General features: G+C 36.7%; 1 protein-coding gene across 14 annotated transcripts in view; it reads right to left on the bottom strand.

Annotated features, from left to right (window-relative positions):
• The window catches only part of LOC106075759 (serine/threonine-protein kinase 10-A-like), a 39,522-nt gene that overhangs the window by 6,043 nt on the left and 9,579 nt on the right, over positions 1 to 23,900 (bottom strand). For 12 of the 14 annotated variants that reach the window (XR_008776900.1, XM_056023158.1, XM_056023185.1 and 9 more), the window contains exons 10-18: positions 23,663 to 23,734; positions 21,596 to 21,862; positions 19,871 to 20,677; positions 15,356 to 15,489; positions 2,884 to 3,007; positions 1,917 to 2,045; positions 1,369 to 1,512; positions 652 to 781; positions 6 to 130 (exon numbers count right to left, since the gene is read on the bottom strand). Coding sequence is in view for 13 of the 14 variants with exons in the window: in XM_056023158.1 (XP_055879133.1) it covers positions 6 to 130; positions 652 to 781; positions 1,369 to 1,512; positions 1,917 to 2,045; positions 2,884 to 3,007; positions 15,356 to 15,489; positions 19,871 to 20,677; positions 21,596 to 21,862; positions 23,663 to 23,734 (1,932 nt within the window). In the remaining variant the exon portion in view is untranslated. The remainder of the gene's footprint in view (positions 1 to 5; positions 131 to 651; positions 782 to 1,368; positions 1,513 to 1,916; positions 2,046 to 2,883; positions 3,008 to 15,355; positions 15,490 to 19,870; positions 20,678 to 21,595; positions 21,863 to 23,662; positions 23,735 to 23,900) is intronic. The other 2 variants (XM_056023195.1, XM_056023205.1) reach the window with 2 other exon arrangements.

Raw genomic sequence — 23,900 nt, 5'->3', positions numbered from 1 at the left:
GTTACTTTTTGATGTCTTGTGAGCATCTGATGACGTTTGACAAAGAACATATCTTTAAGCTGTGTTTTCATCAGTTGATGTCTCTCATGGAGCTGACTCTTTTCCATCTCCCAAACAGTGGCTTCACGAGCTATAAAATAACACATTAGCAACAGTTTTCTAAACAATGACTAGAGGTTGGTTGCTTAATGTTTCTTTAGGCTAGACAAATGGTGTGCACAAATCTGTATATACATTCTAATCTGATCACAGGACCAGCCACTTATGAGGACTTAATTACCAAACTATTCTTGGACACAGAAACAGCTAGTTATTAGGACCAAATCCTCTCATTTTGATGTGGTCCAATTAACAAGAATGGACTGTATTCTAACTTGTGTTTATCTAAATAGAACTAACATTGGACAACATTAAAGTCATCATGTAGGAATGTTCTCAATTGACCACATTAGCTGACCTACTTAGTTACTAAACAAAAAGAATGCTTCCATGTTTTAGTTACAAATTATTTGGACCTATTACCATATATAAAACCACAACTCATTTTGAATAGGGTCATTTGTCTTTAACAAAAAAATGTAAAAAGTTGAGCTTTTGAAAACAGTGATGAAATCTGCAAGATACAAAAATATATACATATTAGCATCCTACCTCTATATAACTGCTGCTTCTGTTGCAGACACTGGCTTTCAAGGAGTGCTATTTTTTGTCTATGTTGATCAGCCAGTTGCCTCATAGCCTTTTCTAATCTCTCTGCCTGGTTTTCCATAAACAGTCTTTCCTGATACCACAAGTCATTCAAATATAACTTATGACATTAGATAAAGATGCTACATACAACATGAAACTGAGCAAATACAAAAACATAGAAATGCAAAGATAAAGACTCTTTTTTTTTCCAAATGTTAGAGTGAATTCACTTTTAAGTGTTTTTCTTTCCTGTTGCTATTAGAGCATTGAACAGGTTGCAGGAATCAACAAGAAAATTTTAATTAGCATGTACAGTAAGGTCAGCACATGGATATGCAATGGACTTTATCATTTTCTTTTTAGAAGAAACATTTGTAATTTATAAGATAGATCTGTATACACATACAACAAAATAAAACATGCTCAAGTAAAAAAAATATTGAAGCATATTTTTCTATTTCTAATTCATGAAATATCATTGAATGATTTTGTTCTGAAATATTATTGGCTTCTATGATACTTAAAACAGCTTTTTTGGTGGATTTTGACACAGCTACAAATGCTACATATGGTACAAGAGAAAATGGGGAAAAAGAAACAGACACAGTAAACAGAACAAACTACTAGCCCACAGTGTGATCACAACTCTAAACTCTCAAACTATTTTATGTTTCTTACTTTCTCTTCCATTTCAATCTGTTTAGACTCTCTTATCTTCTGAGCTGTTTCCTTCTTGCTGTCTCTAGGCAACATTTCCAGTTCCTGTTTCAACAGTTTCATCTCTTGTTTCTGTTTCTCCCTGAACATCTTCAGCTCTTTCTCCTACAACCAATAAGAACAGAATTATTCATGGCAACCTCTATATGGTTGATGTAAACACAATTTTGAATGTTATTATAGAATGACTTCTGTTGCATCATTCAATTTCCTAGCTATACAATAAAAACTAAAGTAATAATCTCAATATTTGAAAGTGAAATCAAATGTTCCCCAAGAAGTTTTGTTGATATTAAATAATTTTGTCATTTCATCTACAACTATTCTTAATTTGTAAATATATATATATATATATATATATATAAACTTAACTAAGTAATTAATAATGAATGATTATTCAGCCAATACTATGGGCAGAACATTGATGTTTTGACTTCTACAGATATTATTTTAGCAACATTAGAACACAGAGAACATCTTATCAAGACACCAACACTTGTGTAACTTGCCTGCTCAGCCTTGATTTTCTTAGAAGCATTCTTCATATCATTCTGCTGCAATTGTTCAGCTTTCTCTATCTGCTGTTTCTGTTGTTTGGTCAGCATGTCCAGCTCCTGGTCAAATGTCTTCTTGGCAGTCTGGAATGCACAATTTATGATGTGCAAGTCAATTCTTGGGTAAAGGAAAAAAATATTTTTTCTCAACCTTGTAGAGGGGGTGTGGTAGTGGAGTGGTAAAGCACTGAGGGGTCTCAGTTTCAAATCTCTTTGAATTTCTGAATGGTTAGAATGCCCCCCCCCCAAGTCCAGCCAACTCTACTGAGTACCTGACATGAGTTGGGGAAAGTAAAGGACCTTGTTCATTGTGCTACCCACAACATCACAAAATCTAAAAGAGCTACTTTTTTTTCTTAACCTTGTAATGGATAGCAGACCATAATCATTTTCCTATTGGTCAACTAACAAGTTGAATACATGAAAACTAATCATAAGACTGTTACTATTATCAGAGTCGACCACCAAATCATCAAAATGTATTAGTGATCCCTAGTGTAAAAACACATGCTTTGCAATAATATGACACTCAGTTGAATCTAAATCTTGCTAATTAAAAATGAAAGGAACCATATTTCTTATATTTATAAGTTTATCAATCAAATAAATTTTCCTGAAGTTCAATTTATTCTACAATATCTATACATGGAGCACTTTAAAAAAAACTGCAATGATAAATAAAATTGTGAATCTGACAGCAGAATCTAAGTAAGGCTGTTCAATGTTCAAAGGTTGTTTTTCAGATTTTAATTTCTTTTTTGAAGTTGGTCCAAAAAAAAATCAAAAAAAATCTCATACTCAGTGAATGCCTTCAATGTTCAATGCTATTAATATTGTTCTTGGATACCCAATCTCTTAATTTTGTATTTGTGCTACATTATTATAATGCCAATCTGATGCAAAAAAAAAAAAAAAAACTTACAGCATTGTCTGTTTCAAACTTTCTTTCTTTAGCTTCTAATGCCAATTTATTTTTGTAAGCCAAGTCTGTAATCTGTTTGTTCTCTTGTTTCTGTAGAAGTTTCAGCTCTCTTAAATCTTGTTTTCTGTTGAGACAAAGTTTTAGTTCTAAAAACACTGTGTCTACAATATTCATAGGAGAGATGTATATGAGTAGAACTCCAACCCTTAGGAGGAAGATCCAATATTCACAGTTCTAAAATTTAAAGGTGACAACATAATCTGAACTAAAAAATATAGTGAATAATAGTTTGTACCAAAATAAAATTGCAATGGCAAGTAATTTGTTCACTTTTATTAGTAGAAAAGGCATTAGGCCTTCCAGGCTTAGGCCAAGTCACTAAACTAGTGAGCCTATTCAAAGTTATCCACATAGGTCTAAGAGCCCTAATCTAGATGTGGATTTTGTTCAAACAGATTCTAACTAGTTTGAATACTTTGATAAGAAAATAACCAGTAAGCTGGAATTATGGTTTTCATTAAAAGTTTCCAATGTGCCAACTGAAATGAAAACTATTACATCCTAGACCCTACAAGAATGTCAGAGGATACAAGTGGCAAGGATTGAAGTAGGATGCCATTGCCCCTATTATGGTTCAAAATTTGAAAAAAAAATTGTAAGTGATCCATGATGAGTGCAATTAGAAAGAGTGATAAGCCAAATTATGATTTTCCAAAATGTGTCTTACCTAGCATTACTTATAATCAACTCTCTTTCAGCATGGCAGTGTACACTTTATAGTGTTTAAAGTGGTTTTAACAATTTTTCTTACAAGAATTGTCCAAAGTAGCAGAAGAGATTTCCTAAGTTTTCTTTTCTTTTTGCCATGACGTATATTAAGATGTGTACATCTAGCACGAAAGCAAGGGAAAAATCCCTTTGTAACCAAACAGTCCTTAAGGCAAAAAATGTTTTCCTGGCCTCAACAGAATAAATATCCTAGATCCTAGAGGAAATGTCTTTGAAAAGAAAATATAAGTTCCCAAGGAAAACAATCTCAAATAGTGGAATGGCTGACCAGTAGTTCAGTCCAATTAGTTATTCCTCATGGGAGGTCATTTACTCCTACAGAGGTTCTTCTACTGAGTTAAATGGTACATAACATGAAGAAAGAAGGTTTCTATTTCTATAGAATTGAGATCTTGGCTTTGGTCAGAGAAAGTTAAAGTGGGGATGATACCTTGCCTAGGTGATGATGATATATATTTGCGTCTAGTTGATGAATGAACTCAAAATTTATACTACTAAATGAATAGATTTAGGAGAACGAAGTGAAAGTTGTCAAAGTATTCATGGAGTTGCCTTTCTCAATAATGTTTTGGATTTTTAGCAAACTAAAGTACAAAATGAAACTAAGGACAATGCCCTGGTCTAAGAGTCTTAACACACTAACATAAAAAAGCTTTAAAGTTCATGTGTCCAATGAGCACAAAATATGTTATTGTGTAATCTCTCTCTCACACACACACACACATGACAATGAGAACTATGTAGGGCCAAAAGCTGAACACTGAATAGCTGACTGGTGGAGAAGGGAGGCCTGGAGACCAGTTTGAGTCAACATGTCAGGCCATTTGGCTGTAAGTGAATGTGTACACAAGCACTGGACATGAAGGATTAATACCAGGACTGAAGTAGCCTCCCCTTGTATCCCTCACATATCTGTGTTACATGATCATGTCACAAGCAAACACACTCAGTGGAGTTCTAGCTCTAATAACAAACTTGAGGTATCAGCTAGAAAGCAGTCAGTGAGACCCTAAACAATACCCAACTGAATTTAAACCATGAAACTATAACATCTATGAAAGCAGTGAGACCCTAAATAATACCCAACTGAAAGCAAACCATGAAACTATAACATCTATGAAAGCAGTGAGGCCCTAAAAAATACCCAACTGAATTTATACCATGAAACTATAACATCTATGAAAGCAGTGAGACCCTAAACAATACCCAACTGAAAGCATACCATGAAACTATTACATCTATGAAAGCACACAGTCTATGAACATAACAAAAGGCCATTAAACTAGCACCTATGCACCCTCTTAAAGGTATCAATCCATGTTTGATTTAACTACAATGTGTCTAGACCCATAAATTCACAACATACTGTTTATTTGATCAAGTAAAACAAAAACATCTAAAAGCATCAAATCTTTTTATTGTCTTGGGTTAAAGATGTTCAATGAAGCCTGCTACTGGATTTCTTCCACAGAAATGAAGAAAATCTTACAAGCACCATTCAACTATTTCCTCCACTAGTTAGGAATTTCAAAGTTGCTTTTTTCTAGCCAGTACAAGAAATATTAAATGTAATTAAACATAATACAAACAGAATGAGAAAACAAAATTCACTAAACAAACAAAAACCACTTTTGCTCCAATGTTCACATTTGTAAAAAAAAATTATAATGGCAAAAAAACAACATAAAAAACTATATTTGAGATGTGTAAAGATAACTAGTCAATACACAAACTTTGGAATTCCAATAGGAAGTGAAGAAAGAATCTCTTGATTTGTCTTCATGTAACAGTCGAGACAAAAAGTTGAGCTAACTTTTCAAAAGGCCAACAATGCAGACTACCAAGGTAGCACCAGAATGACGAGTGATGTGGGGAAGGACAAGACTGACGTAAACTTCACCAATTGTTTAGAGTTTCTCCAATTTCTTCCTTTGGATAATGTCCAATGTGTATGTGTGTATGTGGTCTAGTAAATAGCAGCTTGTTAGTTCACATCAAATGTATCTTCCCCATTGAGTAAGCCGCTCTTTAGATGCCTCATGGATTGAATCAGGCCAATGTTGTATAGTACATACGAAGACCAGACTAATTGTATCAATCGCTAGGATCACTAAGATCTAGATCTAGACATCGTACGAAGACCAGACTAATTGTATCAATCGCTAGGATCACTAAGATCTAGATCTAGACATCGTACGAAGACCAGACTAATTGTATCAATCGCTAGGATCACTAAGATCTAGATCTAGACATCGTACGAAGACCAGACTAATTGTATCAATCGCTAGGATCACTAAGATCTAGATCTAGACATCGTACGAAGACCAGACTAATTGTATCAATCGCTAGGATCACTAAGATCTAGATCTAGACATCGTACGAAGACCAGACTAATTGTATCAATCGCTAGGATCACTAAGATCTAGATCTAGATATCGTACGAAGACCAGACTAATTGTATCAATCGCTAGGATCACTAAGATCTAGATCTAGACATCGTACGAAGACCAGACTAATTGTATCAATCGCTAGGATCACTAAGATCTAGATCTAGACATCGTACGAAGACCAGACTAATTGTATCAATCGCTAGGATCACTAAGATCTAGATCTAGACATCGTACGAAGACCAGACTAATTGTATCAATCGCTAGGATCACTAAGATCTAGATCTAGACATCGTACGAAGACCAGACTAATTGTATCAATCGCTAGGATCACTAAGATCTAGATCTAGACATCGTACGAAGACCAGACTAATTGTATCAATCGCTAGGATCACTAAGATCTAGATCTAGACATCGTACGAAGACCAGACTAATTGTATCAATCGCTAGGATCACTAAGATCTAGATCTAGACATCGTACGAAGACCAGACTAATTGTATCAATCGCTAGGATCACTAAGATCTAGATATCGTGATGAAAGGAGCACATCGGTCTGTCGGCTTCCTTTACGCATTACGAGTTGGTAAGTGCTCATACTGACACCAGAACAAGCCGCATACAAAACTACACATTGAGCAAGAGAAGCCTCATTACTTGACAAACGTGTTCTTATCGTCACTTAATGTCTCAGCTGTTCAGTAGTACATGTCAAGGGTCAAGGTTCTATGTTGACTTCTCAGCTAGTAAATCAACTAGCTCCAGATGATTGACGAAGCTCAAGCAGAAGCGCGTATCGACGTAGACCACAAGCATTACAAAATAGAACGCAATGCCAATTGAAAGAGCAGCGTATTCGTGGACTTCTTGGATAGGACGGCGACATACAGAAAACACACAAAAAAAAAAAGGACTCAAGATAAAAATCGTCTTAGACGTATGTAGTATATGGCCGAGTCATTCGTGATTTCCAATGACCCACCACAATAGTGCATGCAAAGGTGCGAGGAAGTTTTGTCTCGGGGGCTCTCCTAAGCCGTACACTAATACATTGTGTGTACTTAGACTGAGTTGTGTTCTTTTAAAAGTCGATAGTCGTCGTACACTAATACATTGTGTGTACTTAGACTGAGTTGTGTTCTTTTAAAAGTCGATAGTCGTCGTACACTAATACATTGTGTGTACTTAGACTGAGTTGTGTTTTTTTAAAAGTCGATAGTCGTCGTACACTAATACATTGTGTGTACTTAGACTGAGTTGTGTTCTTTTAAAAGTCGATAGTCGTCGTACACTAATACATTATGTGTACTTAGACCGAGTTGTGTTCTTTTAAAAGTCGATAGTCGTCGTACACTAATACATTATGTGTACTTAGACCGAGTTGTGTTCTTTTAAAAGTCGATAGTCGTCGTACACTAATACATTATGTGTACTTAGACCGAGTTGTGTTCTTTTAAAAGTCGATAGTCGTCGTACACTAATACATTATGTGTACTTAGACCGAGTTGTGTTCTTTTAAAAGTCGATAGTCGTCGTACACTAATACATTATGTGTACTTAGACCGAGTTGTGTTCTTTTAAAAGTCGATAGTCGTCGTACACTAATACATTATGTGTACTTAGACCGAGTTGTGTTTTTTTAAAAGTCGATAGTCGTCGTACACTAATACATTATGTGTACTTAGACCGAGTTGTGTTCTTTTAAAAGTCGATAGTCGTCGTACACTAATACATTGTGTGTACTTAGACCGAGTTGCGTTCTTATAAAAGTCGATAGTCGTCGTACACTAATACATTGTGTGTACTTAGACTGAGTTGTGTTCTTTTAAAAGTCGATAGTCGTCGTACACTAATACATTGTGTGTACTTAGACCGAGTTGCGTTCTTTTAAAAGTCGATAGTCGTCGTACACTAATACATTGTGTGTACTTAGACTGAGTTGTGTTCTTTTAAAAGTCGATAGTCGTCGTACACTAATACATTGTGTGTACTTAGACCGAGTTGTGTTCTTTTAAAAGTCGATAGTCGTCGTACACTAATACATTGTGTGTACTTAGACCGAGTTGTGTTCTTTTAAAAGTCGATAGTCGTCGTACACTAATACATTGTGTGTACTTAGACTGAGTTGTGTTCTTTTAAAAGTCGATAGTCGTCGTACACTAATACATTGTGTGTACTTAGACTGAGTTGTGTTCTTTTAAAAGTCGATAGTCGTCGTACACTAATACATTGTGTGTACTTAGACCGAGTTGTGTTCTTTTAAAAGTCGATAGTCGTCGTACACTAATACATTGTGTGTACTTAGACTGAGTTGTGTTCTTTTAAAAGTCGATAGTCGTCGTACACTAATACATTGTGTGTACTTAGACCGAGTTGCGTTCTTTTAAAAGTCGATAGTCGTCGTACACTAATACATTGTGTGTACTTAGACTGAGTTGTGTTCTTTTAAAAGTCGATAGTCGTCGTACACTAATACATTGTGTGTACTTAGACTGAGTTGTGTTCTTTTAAAAGTCGATAGTCGTCGTACACTAATACATTGTGTGTACTTAGACCGAGTTGCGTTCTTTTAAAAGTCGATAGTCGTCGTACACTAATACATTGTGTGTACTTAGACCGAGTTGCGTTCTTTTAAAAGTCGATAGTCGTCGTACACTAATACATTGTGTGTACTTAGACCGAGTTGTGTTCTTTTAAAAGTCGATAGTCGATTCTAGACTCAAAATCATGCGCTAAAGTTGTAGGCATTGTTACGTTTAGATGATGCATTTGTAAATTCATTGACATCATAAAAAAAAAACAAAAAACTCAGTAATTCTACAATGAACTGTCCAGTTGAAAAAGTAACACAATTTCTCTAACGTTAAAAAACAAATCCTAGGCAAAGATCCTCCAGTGACCTGAATAGATCCGGACAGTGGACGACCAGATGGACTCTAGTGGAACACGGCCAAGACACACAGTGGATTCCAGAGGAGGTCAAGAGAAACGAACAAAAATACTGACACCCCCCCCCCCGTTTGAAATATTTATTGGCAACTAATTGATGGATTCGTCAACTGCCCTGATGAAAATATAATTGACTTCAATAGCACAATATCATATAAACAAGCTATAAAAAGAAAAAAAAAACTTTTCCAATGACATTAGTTCTAGAGTTCTTAGGACAATGAGAACAATCATCCCACGAAATGTAGATCTGACTTTTTTTGGTCGAAGTAAGGCGGTGAAGACAAATGTCGCTATAAAGACAATCGAGTGTAATGTCGCTGGAACAAATGTCGCATAGTTTAGACAGGAGGACGAAGGAAGACCGACTTGTGATCTAGAGACAACGCAGACTGAGCCCTTCAATAAATTGTTGTTCAAATTCACCTCTGGATTGATTCAATCTATCTATTCCTTGTTCTGTTGGATGTGTTTAAATGGAACTCGCATATACCATCTACACACAACTGCAATCTTTACCAATTAACTACATCAAGGCATCAACAAGGTAACCCACGGGTTATTCACGTTTGTACAAACGGCTGTGCGGGGTTTACACTAAATTTATTTGACTCATCAACAGTAGTATAACGGAAACTCTGGACATACCGGTGGGTCTTTAGACCTCAGATAGTTGACTGTGTAAACGTGAAATGTAGGCTAGTTTGGAAAGCTTTAGGAGCATCTCCTTCTAAACCTCAAGAAAACAAATTGTACCGATACGGCAGACAATCTTTCATATAGACCAGTGTGACAAGTTGACGGCAAGTCACGCTGTGCACATGCGGGGGATGTAAGGGTGCGGGTTGTACGAATGTATTTTTATTTTGACATTTGTGCGGGGTATATGCGCGAAAATACGGTAGTGGCTCATGTTAATTATTAGAGCAATTAAAATCCAGCTTCACTATTGTGTTCTAACGCCAATCTTGTTTTTCAGTGTACTATGTTCTAGACTTGCCAAATAGCTTGACCACCAACCCATCTATATTAGGCCATCGCTATGACGTAAACGTCTTGTATGTCTGTATGTGTGCTCACATTGGACTAGATAAAAAAAAAACGTCTTCAAAGACACCTAACTCTAATGACGCGTTGCTATGACAACATACGAGCTAAACCAAACTAGGCCCGTGCGGTAGTTTCTCAACGAATTGAACAGTCTGTTCTAAGAGTTGTAAGGTAGAAACGTGTGTCGGTGTGTCTGCGCGTGCGTGGCCGCTTCTATTCTCGCCAGGCCAGGTCTTCACTCTCGCCCAGACTCAAACCTCCGTGTGTCCAAGAAACAAAAAATTGCTCTGTGGAAAAAAATCGATATTTTTTTTCAAACCCAGTTACGGAATTAATTTCCCAGGGCTCGAGGCTAAACGTTGGCAAGCACACGACATTTCTGTGGACCAAAGATACAATAGTCACAAGGAAACATTTTCTCCATACACTTCATGGGAAACACAAATTGTTACATTATTAATAACTTGTCCATACACATCTGCGGGACAGAGAATTTACATTGTCTATGCAATGTCTAGATAAAAGTTAAAATGTAAAATGACAAGATGGTCACAAAAGTAATACTTAACTCCAATGGTCACGAAACAAGACAGGAAAACTAGCATGTCCTACCTTGTCATATAGATGCTACAGTAACTCTCCATAATAAAATGTACTCGGAATGGAAGCTGGTCCAGGGGAGTTGGCTTGTTCTCACAATCATTTGCCCTAAAATCAGGCGCCACGTGTTTGGGGCTACTGGGTGCCGAAGAGGATTGGGGCAGCAGAGCAGAGAATAGACTGGCTCTAGACTTTTGTTCAGGGTTGGACACCCTGGTGCTGAGCTGTTGTTCCAAGTGAGCGATGGCAGAGGTCAACTCAGTCTCTGATACAGAGAAAGTATTGAATGGGTCGCGGTCGGGATTGTCACACCACAGGTAAGAAAAAACCTCCCTCAGAAACTTGGGCAGAGACGATGTGTACACCTGCGGACTGACTCTAGAAGAGTCTTGGATCGCCGGGTCCACAGTTTTGATGACACTCTTACTGGTGAGAGCGGACCAGGTAGATTTGGCCGAGGTAGAAAGTTTGCGAACTTTGGCAGGAATGCGGTATAGGCTGCCCCAGCTAGTCGCCGTGGAAACAGTGGCCATTGTGGACAGAGACAGGACAGAATCCTTGTCAGCGTCCAGCTCCAGGTGACCCGGCATTGATATGAGAGACACTGGCGAAAGTTGAGCAGTCTGGGGCCAGGCTAGTGTGGAACTATTCGAATGTTCTGATGGCACAGGTGGGAGGGCGCGTTGTTTGTTGATGTGAGCTGGATAGTGAAACGTTTCAGACATCTTTAACAGGTGCACTGGGTTTTTAGGAAAAGGATAACTGTCCAGTGAAATTGATCTTCTGGTTGTGGAACTTTTTTCCCGTCCAGAAAATTCTTTACGTGGTCTGAACAAAATGTCTCTGTCGACTTTTTTTAAAATGAAGTTATCATTACTGACTTGAATATCACAGCTTTCATAGCACGGCTCCTGGTCACCATCAATGTCCTCGTAGTCCGCCTCGCCATCCCGATCTTCCTCTGGGTGAGCCAGCGTGTAGCCTTCAACAAACTCCAGGCTCATGTCCCCATCACAGCCACCCGACGTGTCCAGAGACCCGGCCTCAACTCCTTCTGAGATCACATCGGAACACAAGGTGACATTCAAGCGGCGCGTCTCGAACTCATCAGGGGTCACGTTAAAGCCCTTCTCAAACCAGCAAGTCTCCTGCTTGGGGTCCATGTCCATGTAGATCCAACTGGAGCGAGCACTTTCCCAGCATGCCTCATCAAAGTCCTCCAGAGTCACGTTGCCTTCAGTGGAACCGAAGAACATAGTGACTTCTTTGGGCATCCCTCACATGATTAAGTAATGTAGTCTCAATCTCCAAGTCAACCAAATGCCAACCAAATGTCATCAAAACAGGGGGAAAAAATCACGTAGCCATGAAGAAAGAACAGGGCTCCATTGCTCCATAAAACGACGCTGACAGCAAATAGACACAATATCTCAAGGTTTATGTTGTAGACTTCCCCAAGCTCAAACTGAACAGCCAAATGTGAAACAACAGGTTGGGGGGACAACGTGAACTGAAACCACTTCAAATGACACAATTCAAAGGGGAAAATCCAGAACTATTTAGAGAAATATATCCTGTACAGTCATAAACTAGTCGTCCCACTCATTAGATGTATTCAAATTGACAGTTTCCAAAAGTGTGTGTTTAGAGAAATCTGTGCCATTTTAAGAGTTACATCTTTTCACATTTTAAGCATTTCTGGCCTCATTCTTTTTCCCAGTGGTTGAAGTTTTAAAAATTAATGAATCATGCTAACTTAATTATTTTTTTCTTTTATATTTCAATTAACACAAGTATAAGTGTCCCAGAATTTCCTTCTGGAAAAGTTGTCAGCATATCAACTCACAATACATGTGAATAGTAATAATGCAGTGTTTTAATAAATATTACTTTTCAATCGAAACTGGATGCTCATTGACATTACCAACACTTTGTAAAGCTTATGCTATGAGCAAATCTCGCCTAATTGCACACAAAAGTTGTATACCCTTCCTCAATCCAAGAAGCTAACGATCTGGTGTCCAAGCGAATCAAGTCGTTAGCATCCCACTTCGCTGTGCACCACAATATCCGATCTGATCGTAAAACGCATTCAATGAAATAACACAATCCCGTGCAAGGAGCATAAACTTTGTTTCTCGAGCTATTTGAGGAGCTGACTTCACAGCAGAGCACAGGAAATCGATCTATTCCGACCGGCCCCCCGGCATGTAGATACAGTCTTAAACTGGGCCACCGTGAGCCGGCCCTTGATCCGAATAGACCGTCTCACTCCATCAGTACACTGTAGATGCACGGCTACTCAAAACATCAACGTCCAGCGACCCCCCATCCACGCACACAAATAGCGTCACATTCAACTGGTGGTTTGGCCTCAATGCTCGGCCCTCGCAATCCACGCTCAAAGTGATTCCCGAGTTTCGTCTCTCCGTAAATCAATCCCCTCTTCTCCCCCTCTCTCACTCTCTGGGTGTATTTTCTCCATGGCCACTTTCTTCATTCTCCTCGACACAAAAGAGTTATCTGTCAACTCCGAGGCACATCTCCGGCCATCAGTCATCGACTCAAGGCACTGGATCATTTAACTCACTCAGCCCAAGCTCATTCCCCTTGAAACATTAAATCTTCGTAACTGAATCAAATCTATGGAGAAAAATTTGGGTATACTCCTCTATTTCGATTGGCTATTTCATAGTAAGTGAATCAATATACGCGCTAGAAGGCCAAACGCGTTATATGGAACTAAACAAAAAGAGACAAGCAAATCAAAGATGAACTACTGGGGGGGGGGGGGGGGAGGAGGTATACAGGGAGCTCCATCTGAAGTTCTATTGTTGTATTTGAACTAAGATTATAGTTGAAGAAAGACACTCTTCTACTAATTCATCCTTCAACTGTATGGATTTAAAGTTACTCTCTGCTTGTCTCTAGTAAAGAGATGTGCAAGAGTTTGCTCCCTTCCTTCCTAAGTGTAAGGAATATCAACTACGTGTCACGCAAGTCAAAACAACGCCCTTACACACACACACACACACACACACAATGTCAACAGACATCTATTGAAATGAGAACAAAAACAAAGTTCGATAATTCGATAGTTTGTAGGGGCCGCTTGTTGAGCTTGTCCATCACTTCATTAAATGGCCTGATTTTGTTCCGTTGGAAATGTGGCCAGTACCGTCAACAGTTGTGTCTCCCACACACGGCCAGCCAACGTGAGTGAATACTGTGTCCACGAGACTCGATGTAAAACCACTGCGTTCAAATATTCATGCTCAGATCTGTCAGTCGTCATCACAACGACTACATATTTGGGGGGGGGGGGGGGGGGGGGGGGGCAGTAGGTGGCTTGCTAGAACTAATACCGAGAGATGTTAATAGAGGCGGAGACAAGTGATGCCAACGTGACCCTGAATATTGCCAATCAAAATGACACATTCGTTTATAGTTCATCAACATTATACTTGGTGGTTATCTCTTGTTGGTATTACCATAACATGCAGACTAGAGATCTATCATCAAACACTAGAACATTCGTGTCAGATCTACCATCAAACACTAGAACATTCGTGTCAGATCTATCACGGCCATGATATACAGTTCTGAACGTGCATTTGGTGTCAGTGTACAGCCTCCAGACACGTGGGTTAGGTCGTGTGTTTTACACAATACTACGTGTACATTCTGTAACACAATACATGTACATTCTGTAACACAATACATGTACATTCTGTAACATAATACATGTACATTCTGTAACACAATACATGTACATTCTGTAACACAATACATGTACATTCTTTAACACAATACATGTACATTCTGTAACACAATACATGTACATTCTGTAGCAGCAGCATACTTACCCCCCCACACACACACACAAACACACGCATACAAAACCTCACAAACAAAAGCTGTTCGGACATCGCTTCACTGTAGAGCGACCTAGAATTGTTTTGCTGATAAAACCAAATCTGTATACAAAACAATGTGCTGCCGACAAAGACACGCACACACATAGCGGCAGACGACTAGGTCACCCTCGGTGACCAACATGACGTCACGGTGCCAGATTCCATCAGACTAGCAGGAAATGGGGGGGGGGGGGAGGGACCAGCACGCTAGGTTACGAATGGGTTCCCTCCCTTTGCTATGACTCACGCGTCATTCTTGCCATGTCCATTGGCTCGCTACCCTATTGATGAAAGCTTCAGGGGAGACCACATACAATTTGATGTAGGGAAAAGGAAGGAACCACTGAGCTAGTGATGACCCATACATGCAAATTGATAGCACAAGTCCGAGTTTTGTGAACAGAACACAATAAATAACAGTTGTGTTTTTTTTAACAGCCTAAACAAATGGATGTAAGCTAATGGCACTCTTAAAATATCGACAGGTTGCCATGGAAACCAGAAAATTCAATGACAGCAACATAAAAAAGGGAAATGAAAGAAATCTTGTCAGATGGCCAGGAAAGGAATTCACTGTGTGTTGGCTTGTAAATAGAATGGTGCTGCTAATGACTCAGAAACAAAGGAAATGTACACCAAAATGTTTCTATCATACTGCACTGGTTATTACACAAATGGATATTTAATTACATTCTTTCAGACTATGTATTAAATATAAATAAAAATCCTTTTACCAAATGTACACATTATATGTACTTTATGCTACTAATTTCATCACTGACCTGTGAAGATGTTCCTCCCTGACTTTGTTCTCCTCCCCAGTGGCTATCACTTTAGTGATGGTAGAAGTGACCACTTGACCATCTTTCATGTAGGTTCTAGTTTTGGCAATAGTTCTGTAGTGGCTCTTGCTTTCCTGTGCAACAAACAATAGTTAGATAAGTAGGATCTTGCATGTGATGATGTTAAAAAAAAAAATTTAGATCACCAAATGATTGTTTCTTTTTCCCCAGTCCTACGTCTAAGCCACTTAAGAAACATTGACCACTATTGACCACTATTGACCACTATTTTAAAGTTTTATATTCAGTCAGTCATTGTTTTTAATGCTTACTGTAACTAAAATCTTTATCAATTATGCAATTTTTTCCCCCCCATAAAATGATAGAAGAAACATTTTTTTTGCTCTATAAACAGTAAATGGTTATAAAAAAAAAAAGAATTCCAAACATTTTCTAGGCTTCAAAGAAATAACCAAGATGTATAAAATGAAAGGGAAATGGGGTGGGTGGGTTGGCTAGTATCTAAAAATGTGGAAAGATTGGGAAGGGGGGCGGGGGGAAGCAACAATACAAGTCAGAACAAATATGCACTGATATACATGATGCAGTTAGACTGAAAGTCAATGAAGAATGGAAGTCTAGAAAGATTGAACAGAAATGAATGCTATCTATCCTTCCAGAAACATTTGATAAGCTTTAAAACTATGAAATTGCTTCATCATTATTCAATAACCTGTTGGTAATGCCTAAACTCTAGCCTAAGTTTGACCTGTCTGATGGGAAGGGAAATAATCCAGTAGTAATGTAGAGTAACAAACCTTCCAGGAAATGCTTCAGAAAAAAAAGCTTAAAACATCAACTGGCATGAAGTAAAGTACTTAGCAACACCAGACTTCTGATAGAGAAAGCTCAGAATCTGATATTTTCAAGATGTCAGTTTTTGTATTGTTATAGTGATACTACTGAGAATGATATTCTACATTCATTATTCATTACTTTCAATTATTAGCATGATGCAACAGTGATCATTAAAAGTTACCAAAATTTAAACTGTAATATACAACTAAGCACTCCCCATTATTACAAAAAATCAAAATTTTCTTGCTGAACACTCAATAAAAACAATGAGAAAGCAAGGCTAATGTCACGTTTCAGTGTGTAAACCAAAATAGAAAGAGTGGGCTATGTCACGATTGATTAGCAGGAAGTCATTAGTCCTTATTATTCAGGACATATTACATATGTGTGGGATTTGCATAAACATGATGTGGGATCAAGCTAGTAATTGGTAGAATCTACAATCAGTATCATAAAGGGTCCAGAAAAATCTTGGTACAGTAATATTTAAGGAGCGTAGAACTATTGGGGTCCTCATTAATCTTTTGGTCATTGTTCACAGTCCAAATCATCAGTCATTATTTCATGCAGATTATTTAGTGAGCTTCCTCTTTCCTGTCAGCCATAGAAAAAGATGACCTTTACATCATCTGCACTCTAGATCTCAGAGCCTGAAAGGAATACTCCTACTCTCGATGGTTCGTCATGGCATGAAGCTCTGAGTGTCCTAGTCTCAAGATACGAAGCAAGGAGAGTGGCCAACATGAAAGAGCGCTTAACCAACAAAATCTGAGAGAAGAAGCAGGCCTATCTGCAACTGACCAAACCTATCCATGCCACATATGTGGCTGGCCTTTCAAAGCGAGGATTGAACTTTACAGTCATCTTCATGTTCATAGGAAATGAGAAATGTGCTCATCTTGGACCCCGAAGGAGGAGCTATAGATATATATTACTTTTCAAATATAGACAGCAGACATAAAACATTGCTGGGTTTGTTTTTTTGTTTTGTTTTACTTTGTAATGAAGTTTTGTAAATGACAAAATCAAAGTTGTCTGTGATTGTATTTCTAAATTTTATTTGTGTCATTTTTATAATAATCTAAAAGTAACCTAAAGTTTCTAGGACCAGCTGAATAACTCAAGACTAAAGAAAGAGAACAATGAGCCATTATTTTACAACAGCTACAAATATTCCCAAGAATCCTTGCAGTGCTCAAGGGAGCAACAAATGAAGAACTGAATAAGATTATTGATAATTTCATTTGCAACAAAAGATCTCATTTTTTCCTCTTCTTTTGAGATATTTGTGATATGGCCATGTAGGACACATCTAATTCCCTGACAGGGGATGTAACTGTATCTAAAGCAACTGATTTCAAGAGAGGGTTGTTTTTTAATTTGGTTTCCATTAATGGGAGATAACCAGGATTACAAGATATAAATGTTCAATGGAAAATCATTTGAACTGATGGAAGATAATGAAACATGATTTTGCAAGGAAAATATTAACATAAATGTGAATTAAGCTGGCTTACATAACCAGGATTATTGATCGACAGTGGGGTATAAAGCTATATGTAATGCAACAAATTTCAAAAGTTCTCTTTTATTCTTCATCAATGGGAGATAACCAAGATTACAAAACTCTTTTTTTAATTAAATCTGTCATTGTTCATCACTTGTTTAGATAACAATTGAATTATTTGGAGTTAATTTTAAAATTATCCGGAAAAAGTTTTCTATGCTGCCTTATAGGAACTCATTTCTATGTTTGAAGTAGTGGGTAATTAATCACATAGATGTGATTGCTTGTATATCTGCAGGGAGGGTTAGCACAATGCATTTGGCTGCAACATTTCATAATACTCGAATAACTATTCAAAAGGGTTGACACAATCCATTCTGCTGCCAAGAACATTTCATAATACTCAACTATCCGAAGGGTTGGCAGAATCCAAAAATCTGCCAAGAACATTTCATCATATGTAAATAATTCCCAGTTAGTTACTAGCAATTTAGTACGGTCTCTGCTAAACTGTATCTATGGAAATATATAATGGCAGGGCTTGAGCCTTTTAAGAAGCTCCCACTAAAACAGTTTAGCTGATGAATTTTTTAATATCCCATCGTTGATTTAAATCCGCCTTTCAGTCAAATCATGCTCCTGTCCCAGATGTTTTAAAACTCCTTTGTTTTTTCTTCCTAAAAGTTTTTCATTGCTGATTTTTTTCCTTTTCAACAAGTTTTTACAAATACTGATGTGTTTCAAGTGACATGCTTCAATTTTCTCTGATTTGTCTATGAAAGTGATAATGAGCTCAAGATAATCATTTTATGTGTTTTTAAATGTGTCATATATAAATTGCTGTGTAAATAATTTTTTTTTTTTAAATTTGAATCATAACATTTTCATTGTATAGTGTATAAAATAATTGGTTCTATACAAATGTATGTAATATGAAAAAGGCTTTCTGCTTTAACTCTATAAGAAATGTAACATTTTCTGATAACAAACACAAAAGTAACTAAAGTTAAATAAAAACATGGTTGTGCACAATGATGTGAATAATGCCCTCAGAATACTGACAATAATTACAGAAAGAGACAATAATATGACAAAGAAAAAAAAGTGTGCTCAAAATAAATATTGGGATGTTATATGATTTAAATAAAGTGGCTTAAAATAGTAATATCTACATAGAATAATACTTACATTTTTACACAAAATTCTAACTTCATTTTTTTTAAAGCATATAGTGTTAATGATAAGCCTTATTGAAGTAGTTATTTTGTAATGGATTTCACAGCATGAGTGTAAAGGTGATAGATACTAGTGATGTCCATCATCTTTTCTTAGCTAAAGTAATTAGGTTACTTTACTTTTCAGTGATATGAATACAATGTCAGTTAAAATTTGTTTATGATGTGCTGTTGTCTAAGTAAAGAGCATTACCTTGTATTTTGTTGGTGCAATGCAGTGTGTGACAGAGGACAGCTACAATGACAGATGGTTTTGTATCTATGGCTTCGAAGAGGCCCAAATTGTATATGAACAAGGTATAATCTTATAATTTTTATTGTTGTTCTATCTACATACTAAATAAATTAACCTTCAGCAGTGATTCTGACATTGACCTTTAACTATTTCAATAAAGTTGAATTCCAAGGCCAAATTACTGAAGCCACCAAGTAATAGTAGTGTTGTATTATCAAACCTCAATATGAAAAACACAGGGACAGAAATTTGTTTGAAATATTTGATACAACATGGAATTTAATTGTTACTTAAGACTGGGAAGAAAAACGTTCATATAATAAGGACTTTGCTATAAGGACAGGAGGTTTTAATGACCTTTAACATTGCCAAATGGGTATCAAACCTTTTAAAAAGTAAGAGCTATAAAGACAAGCTCTCAATCACCTCTGATTTGTGATCACCATTTCTACATATAGTTGTATGAAGTGTGCCTCTACATTGGTTTCAAATCTACTTTGTCAAACAATAATAACTAATAAAGGTAATGTGCAGATCCCCTAGAATGGAGGCCATTGCATTCATGTGGAAGTAGGGCACCCCAGACACAAGTAGGCTATTTTGCAAGTGATCTGGGGCACCTCAGACAGTGGCACACCCTCTAAAAACCAAAGGTGTAAGAGACAAAAAGGCTGACTTACATTTCTCCCACGGATATGTCCCTTTTTGGGTCTCCTCTGCACATGTGTTGTCTCACCATCCTCATCCTGCTCATGCATGTCACTGTCCAAAGTGTTGACACTACCAGAGTCCGACCTCTTGTCAGAGTCATCGTCAACATTGGACACCCCTTCTATCATCTTGGTTTCAAAAGTGTCCAAGTCTGTTTGAGGCACAGGTATGACTACACTAGAAGGCACGCCAAGACTTGAGGTGGGAACCTTGGCAGTTTCTCCAATGGAAGTATCTCTGGGTGGCTCATTAATTTTAGTATCCCTTTCCGGGCTGGTGCTCGAGGAATGTTTTTCAGGCACATCTTTGAACGGAGGGACCACAAAGCCATTGACAGTGATGGTACCTCGTTCAGTCATTGGTTTGTCTTGTTCTTGCTGTATATCAGCCTCTTTAGAGGATTTCACTGGTTCCACTGGTATTATGCAAGGGGGTTCGGAAATCTTTTCTAAACTTGGTGTTACCCTGTCATCATCTTTCGTTTCAACTGGGACATCTACAGGACCTTCCGATGGCTTTTCCACTACATCCGGAATAGTCACATCATTATCTTTGCCTTCATTGGACTCCTCAGGGGCTATAAACTCCCTGACTGTATCAAAAACCACACTTGCAACAGAAGGCTCCTGCATTGTGCTATTGAGGACATCATCAATTATGTCAGAGACAATCTCTGAAACCACTTCTTCCCCATTAGCAGGAATGCTTACAACTGGAACAGGTAAATCCTCTTTCTTGTCCTCCTCTTCTCTCAGTTTGATTGGACTAACACTCTGCTGTAGAGAAAGAATAGAATACAGCCCAAATCACATTTGCATATAACAATGGCGTAACTACTCTTCCACTGGACTCTTTCAATGCCACATTCCTAACACTTGCCAGTCAGCTAATGTATACATGTATGAGTCTACCTAGATGATGCAAACTTATGTTAAATGCATCACATTTTCCAAAAGATGATGTTATCTGACATGTTAAACACTAAGTACAATTTTTTTAAAAGCCATATATCAAGCTAGAGAAGCAGGTAAATAATGCAGTTAGTCTATGAATTAGAATAGAATATACAAATTGCTATTAGCCTAGTTGTTTCACATACTATAATTTAAGCTATATAAAGAAATGATTGAACGTATTATAGCAATTGATGTGTTATGGGAATTTCAATCAAATATTGAAAGGATCTTAAGGTAGGGTATTTGAGGACAATAAAATACAATGTTAAAGTATACTTGTTGCGATGATTTGTAAGTTCTCTCTTGTTTCATTTAAACCTATACATAAATTTAGCCACTGGAAATAGCTGGTCAGAATGTGGTAGCAATGAAAGAATTCAAGCAGAAAATACATGTAAAGATAATAATGCAAAAATAACATATAGGTAGGTAACAAAACTTTTGTAGCATAAATGTTTGCATTTTATAATTTTAAAAAATTAACTCACTGTAAAAGCTTTTTTTTTTTTTACTTGTTTTTTTATACTCATATAAATTTTCAATTTCATAATAAAACAGAGAAAAAAAAGTCAGCTTTATATTCTTAGCACCAAGCCAAGTACCAACAATATTATCTATTACACTATGTATGAACAATCAAAATTATGTAAAATTCATTGTAGTGAGCTGATGGGAAACTTTAAGCTTTAAATAGCTTAATAGAACAATTAACCAAATTTTTGTAAAAATTGTCCAAACCTGACTAGAGTCTGAACTCTGAGATTTATCATCACCACTTAGCCCTATGCCTTCATCAGTCGAGCGTTTTTCTTCCGCTTCAGAACTAGGCACTGGAGATGGCATGGTTGTGACATTAACGACTTCAGGGGGAGATGGGGCTTGCTTCTTCTTTGTGGCCATGGGTGATTTGTCAGGAGCACTAACTTTGATTTCTACAGAAGCTACTTTGTTTTCATCAATCCTGTAGAGTGTTCCTTTAGAATGCTCCAAGTCATCATTATGATCCTGAAACATGCAGAAAATTAGAAGCCAATTTAGAATATTTTACTAGGTTTTATATAATACAAACTTTTTGAACCTTATATTAGTTTACTTTAAACTGAAATATCAAGAACTAGGAATGAATGAAAAGTACAATTTCAACAGCTTTGATAAAATACATTAATTAAAACAATAATCTCTATGTTATATGTGATAATTTTTTTTATGATTTTATAATAAAATACTACACTGAAATAATTAATACAATAAGAAATCCAAATGGTTAAACAAATATTCCCATAGACAGGTTTCTTTATTAAACCTTTCAAACAGTAACAAATTTTTTACAATGTTGATGCTTTTAATATTTATATAATGTATGTAGCGAACACTAAATACAAGAAGATAGTACAAAGGTTACAGGACCAGGTATGTCAGATTACCAAAGGTTAGTTATACTTCAAAAAATAACCATATATGTGAAGAGATTTATATTTATAATATAATAAGATATTCACTTAGACTTTCAAGGGTATTCTTCTTCTTTGTAATTGTCCTTAGAGTTGAGTTGTAACTCTAGGCCCATGGCTCGTATCCCAATATGCTTGGGTTAGAGGCGAGGCCAAAGGCCAAGCACACAATGGGGAACAGTGTGTCTGAACTATACCATCCACACCAGTGCAAGGTACTCATGTCCTTAGACAACTTAACTGGGTTTTTTTTGTGTTTTTTTTTTCTTCTAATGACTATTGCCACCTGATGTCATGTTGAGGTTGAGAAGCATTGTCTGGGAGACTTTCAAGAGTATAAAATAAACAACAGACGAAAAAGAACATTTTATTGAAAAATTATTAAAAATGCAAAACATGATTTTAGCTTTCACATACTTTACTAAATTACAATTTAAACCTACCTACATTCTAAAATATAGGTACTACAGTATACCTAAATTACACAAATTTACACTACACATCAGATTACTGAGTGTGTTAGACTATGAAGAGTCATCTATATATATCAAGATGGTTGTGTGGCTGCCACTTTATAATGACAAGGATCTAGAAATTTCTTTATTCCACTTAAGCATGATGCTAGTTTGACAATTACTAAAGCACAGGAACACAAACAACAAATTTACTTCAACACTTTAATAAACTAGACTCAACATGTAATTTAAACCAATTGTATGAAAACCCACCGATAGTGACAGGGAAAAAAAAAAAAAGACAGACTTCGCAGGGCAGGGCACATTGATAAGATTTCAGATAACAGGGGAGCAAATATGAATATGATAGATAGATGATTGAGAGTTCAGGCATGGAGACAAAAAGCTCAAGAGATCTGAATGGAAGGATGTGCTGAAGCAGACCAGAGCACTCCATGGGATGGATGGAAATGTAAAGTTGTATCTATCAATTACAAATATCCAACCAAATGCAATCATTTCACTTTGACTACAATTAACAAATAAACAAACCCAAAATTAATTATCATCTTCACTTTATAGTATTTTAAATCTCTGTTCTTCCAGAGAATTTCATATTAGCCTTTAAATATCATCTAGGATTTTCTAAGCTTTTTTTTTTTAAATTCTTCTTAGAAACAACTAGAAGACACACAGAAGAGATGTCATGGCCGAATAGTTAAAACTTCCAATATAAAAAAAAAAAGACAAGCCATGCCTCCTGCAATTGCCAAAAAGGAATTATGACAAAAGTAGGCCTAATGTCTGAGATATAAAACGAAGTATTTTTAATACAGACAAGTGTCAACATATATGAATAGTAAATTTTATTTTTTACCCAATCTTAAACTATTTTTTACCTTGTCTTTCTCATCGCTAGCAAGGGAAATGCTATCCAAATCAATGGACTGAGAATCTGCGCTCATGTTTCTCTGCATTGCAAAATAAATTGTTAAAAAGCAAATTAGTATGAAATTACTTAATACACTTTATATAATAGTTAGGGAGTAAATTCATTACACAGTAAGTGTATACAATTGATTTTAAAAGCAAGTTTAAGTAAAAGTCATTGAACAACAAATACAAAACCATAATGGA

Source organism: Biomphalaria glabrata, chromosome 1, assembly GCF_947242115.1.
Source record: "Biomphalaria glabrata chromosome 1, xgBioGlab47.1, whole genome shotgun sequence".
In the NCBI taxonomy this organism is placed as follows: domain Eukaryota; kingdom Metazoa; phylum Mollusca; class Gastropoda; family Planorbidae; genus Biomphalaria; species Biomphalaria glabrata.
The sequence above is the reverse complement of the archived record's forward strand: the minus strand, read 5'-3'. Positions and strand labels throughout refer to the sequence as shown.